Genomic DNA, 4,562 nt, shown 5'->3' on the forward strand with positions numbered 1-4,562 from the left:
GGTTTTGAACTTCTGAGCTCAAACGATCTGCCCACCTCGGCCTCCCAGAGAGCTAGGATTACAGGCGTGAGCCACCGTGCCCGGCCCCTGTCTCAATTCTTACCTCCCTACAATCCACTCTCCACGAAGAGGCCCAAATGAGCTTTTAAAACATTGAATCCGATCTTATCACTACTCTGCTTAACACCCTCCATGGGCCTCACTAAATGAAGCATAAAATCTGTCTCCTTCCCTGCTGCTGCCATCTCTCCAACCTCATCTCAGTCCACTTTTCCCCACCCTTCTGATGGCCCCCAGCCACCATGGCCATCATGTGGCTCCTCAGACATGCCAAGCGTAAGTCCCAGAGCCCTCTGCACTATCCGTTCCCTTTGCCTATGACACCCTTCCTGACCAAGCCCTCTTCATCATTCAGCTCTAACCACCACAGAGGGATCTCCCTAATCAATCCACAGCAGCTACTGGCTATTTTCTTGCATATCGCTCTGCTCTCTCTCTCTATAGCACCTACACTATCAGATTTTTTTTTTTATTTATTTATCTGTCTCCCCACCTACCGAATGTAAACTCAGCGTCTGTCATGTTAACTACTGTGTTTCAGTAGAACAGTGCCTGGCTCAAGCAGTTGCCTGATACATACTTGAATGAACGAATACATTTTGTACTTACTTTAAAATAAACAAGCAGGTAGCAGAGTAGCACAGTGGAAGGGTGCTGGGCCCATAAAATAAACAAGCAGAAAACTCTCTTTAGTGGGCTGGGGCTGAGAAGACAATGGTGCTGTAGAGCACCAGGAAGACGTGTGGGTCAGCACGCTCAAGGAGGATCAGAAAATTGCATGAACGTCAACTCTGAGACTGAAGAGCCCAGGGTTGGACCTGGTGGTGTCTCCAGAAACCATCTGTCACAGGTGCTTAGGGGCAAAGCCGACTGAGTGGGGGCCATAGCCTGCACCAGGCATCGGAGGACACACATGGGTACTTTGCTTACAGGAAACATAAGGGACAGGTGGGCTGCCCACCTGGCCTACCTCTTCTACCACATGCCCACACCAAGCAATGTGCTGTTCAGGAATCAAGGGGCAAGCAAAGAAGGGACAGATTGACCCAGAACATTTGGGACTAAATCTTACTACCTTGCCTTGGAGACACTCAGAGTCTAGTAAAGGAGACAGATAATTACACCAAAACTAATGGTACAGGCACAGAGAGCTGTCAGACCTTGACAGGGGAAGCAGGAACAAAGGATGGAATTAAAGCCCCACCCCACTCCACATTTCCCATAATGTGCTAAAAGTCTTTTAAATTTTTTTTAAAAATTATTTATTTATTTAATTTTTTTTAGAGACAGGGTCTCGCTCTATCATCTGGGCTGGAGTGCAGTGGCATGATCATAGTTCACTGTAACCCTAAACTCCTGGGTGCAAGCAATTTCTAAATTGTCAAAGATTTATACACAGGGAAGTTCATCACGTTGTTTATAATCAGAAACAAACTGGACTCACCTAGAAATCCAATGATACAGATAAAGAGATGACAGGATAAATAAACTAGAAAGTTGGTTGTGGGGTAGGGGGTGACTAGCAGCTTGGAGACAGTGGAGGGAAGACTCTTCATTGTGTATATACGTATTTTCTTCTACCTTTCAAGTTTTGTACCAAGTATAAAAAATTCCCTAAAATAATAAAATTAAAGTTAAAAATAAGAAAATTATGTAAGCTTTTCATTGGGAAATGATGAAAGTAAGTTATCAACAGAAAGAATGGTAAAATCCTACTTTGATAATATACAACAACAGGTTTAGATGTATTTGTGTAGAAAATAATATACAAGGACACACACCAAATATTAATAGCAGCTACCTTTGGTTGATAGGATCTGGGTGATTTTATTAATTTGCTTTTTGATTCTCTGAATTTGAAAATGTTTCCACAATAATATCAAATAGGCCTCCAAAAAATAAAGGGAAAAAAATAACATTACCCTTTAAAAGTAAACATAAAACCTGGGGAAACAGGGAAACTAAATCCTGTGAGAGGCCCTGCCATGTTCCAGACCCCTCACACACTACAGAGGCCATGCTGGGTGTGTATGTGTAGGGGGGTGTGTGTGCGTGTGTGTGCGGGGGGCAGGTGTTGCAAATCCTCACCAATGGGCTCTGCACTCCTTGACCCCGCTCTTAAGCACTAACCTTCAGGAGCTTGAAGCGAGAAGCTGGAACAATGAAGTGTCTATTCTGCTTCTTCTTGCAAATGCTGCAGCTATAGAAAGAAAGAACGAATTCTAGATCGTGAGCAGTCCCTCTGCAACCTCTGTGTGTCCAAGGGGCCCAGCCCAATATGATCCAAGAACTAGCTGACCTGAGATTAAACCCCTTTCAGAGCCATCCAAAAAAGGGGGAGCTCAGGCAGATGGCCTGGCTACCCAGGGCCTCTGCTGTGCACGTGTAGCAGAGCCCATGGGTCCCAAAGCCAGCAGTGGAGGCCATGCACCATTCAGAAAACCAGGACCCACAGAAGCACATTTCTGCTGCCCACCCCCCAGTTCTTCAAGTGAAGAGAAACGATGGACTTCAGAGACACATAGAAAACAAATTTCAGACACTGGTAAAATCTTGTGCCTCTCAGGTATCCACACCGCAAGCGGACAAGGAAGCTTAGGTTTCCCTTCTTTCTTCATCTTCACGTCACAGAAAGTCTGTCACCAGGTAAAACAGGTCCCCAGAATTATCATCTCTGGAATTAAGTCAAAGTCCCTTCTTTTCGGGCCACCTTTTATTTTTTTTTTTGAGACAGAGTCTCACTCTGTTGCCCAGGCTAGAGTGCCGTGGAATCAGACTAGCTCACAGCAACCTCAAACTCCTGGGCTCAAGTGATCCTCCTACCTTAGCCTCCCGGGTAGCTGGGACTACAAGGCATGCGCCACCATGCCCAGCTAATTTTTTCTATTTATTTTTACCTGTCTAGCTAATTTCTTTCTATTTTTTAGTAGACACGGGGTCTCGCTCTTGCTCAGGCTGGTCTCCAACTCCTGAGCTCAAACAATCCTCCCGCCTCGGCCTCCCAGAGTGCTCGGATTACAGGTGTGAGCCACCACACCCGGCTCAAGCTACCTTTTAAAAAAATTCTAATTTAGTATAGACTCCTCTAGCAAGTTACCCCACAGTGCTTCTTTCCCAATCTGGCCTGTATTGTTAGCACCCTGGTCAGCTCTCCATTTGAGTAACTCCACGGTATTGATTTATTTATTATTCGTATATAATTCAGATATCTCGGGGCGAAACGGACTGGATACTGTTGAATACTTAGCTACACATTGACTATTGGTCCGGAAGTCAGAGCCTGCTGTCCTTGCTCTATCATAGTGCTGGGGACAGTGCTAAGAAGCAGACTCTCCACAGACCCTGGCAGCACTATCTGCTTCATCTAAAGAACAGAGTGAGAGGGCAGAGCACAGGGAGCCTGCAGGTATACACACCCTCCACTCATGTACCCGCCACCTCTCCCCGACTCTGGAATCCTACGAAGATTCTGTCAAGGCTTTTCACTCAGTGCTCTGCCTGACCCACGTCTAGCTAACCAACCCCACCTCCACAGCAGTGTCGGTCTGAGGGGTGACTCTGACAGCCGCAAGCCCTGAAGACCCTACTCTGTGTTGCCTGGACCTGTGCTGTAGGAGCTCTCTGGCAAGCCATATGAAAGGAAAAAAAATAGAACAATGAACATTTATGTACCCGTCACCTGACTTGAACAATTATCAGCTCATAGCCAATGTTGTTTCATCTACACTCCAACTCCCCAGATTGTTTTGAAGCACGGCATTTTAACTCTTAAATTCTTTTAAGCCAATTTAGGAAGAGAAAAATACTCACTTGCAGTCAAAGATGTGCAAGTCTGCTGGGGCCCAAACTTCAAAACGAACTGCTCCACAGTGGCAGCCTCCTGTGTGCTTCACCAGGCCCTGGTATTCACTAAATGAAACAAAAATCAGAAAGATAAGATTTCTGAATAGTCAGACTCCTGCTTTCTCTTTTGTTGTCGAAAGAAAGAAGATAAGACAAAAGTCTTTTCTACATGACAACCAAAAGCATTTCTGCTTTTAAGAAGGCACTGTCAACTGCATAAAAAAATGGATTTAGTGTTGTCTTTGTCCCCATTTCTTAAATTTTATTAAATTGCAAAACAGAACATTCAAAAATTTCAGAAAATGTTTTGGGAGAGTAGGATCCTAATCCTACTGCCCAAACATTTTTATTTACATGTCAAATACTTACCAAAAAATTTTCATGAGCTAGGCACCAAGGAGAGAGCAGTAAACAAAATACAGCAGACATGGTTGCTGCCCTTACCAACCTTAAGCAGCCATCAAATTACCCAAATAATATTTAATTATGATTGTGATAAAGGTGGTACAGGCTGCTTTGAAAAAGTAAGATGGGGCACCCAACTGAGTCCCACGGTTCAGAAAAGCCTCCTGAGAAAGTAACAAAGATCTTACAATTTTGCTATATTCCCCTCCAGTATTTTTTATATAGCTGTAATACACATTACATGCAATTTTAAT

The 4,562-nt window shown here is 44.3% G+C and overlaps 1 protein-coding gene across 2 annotated transcripts in view; it reads right to left on the reverse strand.

Annotated features, from left to right (window-relative positions):
* The window catches only part of CENPV (centromere protein V), a 22,510-nt gene that overhangs the window by 15,423 nt on the left and 2,525 nt on the right, over positions 1-4,562 (reverse strand). For both annotated transcript variants that reach the window (XM_012651401.1, XM_012651402.1), the window contains exons 2-3: positions 3,871-3,969; positions 2,191-2,260 (exon numbers count right to left, since the gene is read on the reverse strand). In XM_012651401.1, the coding sequence (XP_012506855.1) occupies positions 2,191-2,260; positions 3,871-3,969 (169 nt within the window). The remainder of the gene's footprint in view (positions 1-2,190; positions 2,261-3,870; positions 3,970-4,562) is intronic.

This window comes from Propithecus coquereli, unplaced genomic scaffold (genome assembly GCF_000956105.1).
Source record: "Propithecus coquereli isolate 6110/MARCELLA unplaced genomic scaffold, Pcoq_1.0 Scaffold355, whole genome shotgun sequence".
Lineage (NCBI taxonomy): Eukaryota > Metazoa > Chordata > Mammalia > Primates > Indriidae > Propithecus > Propithecus coquereli.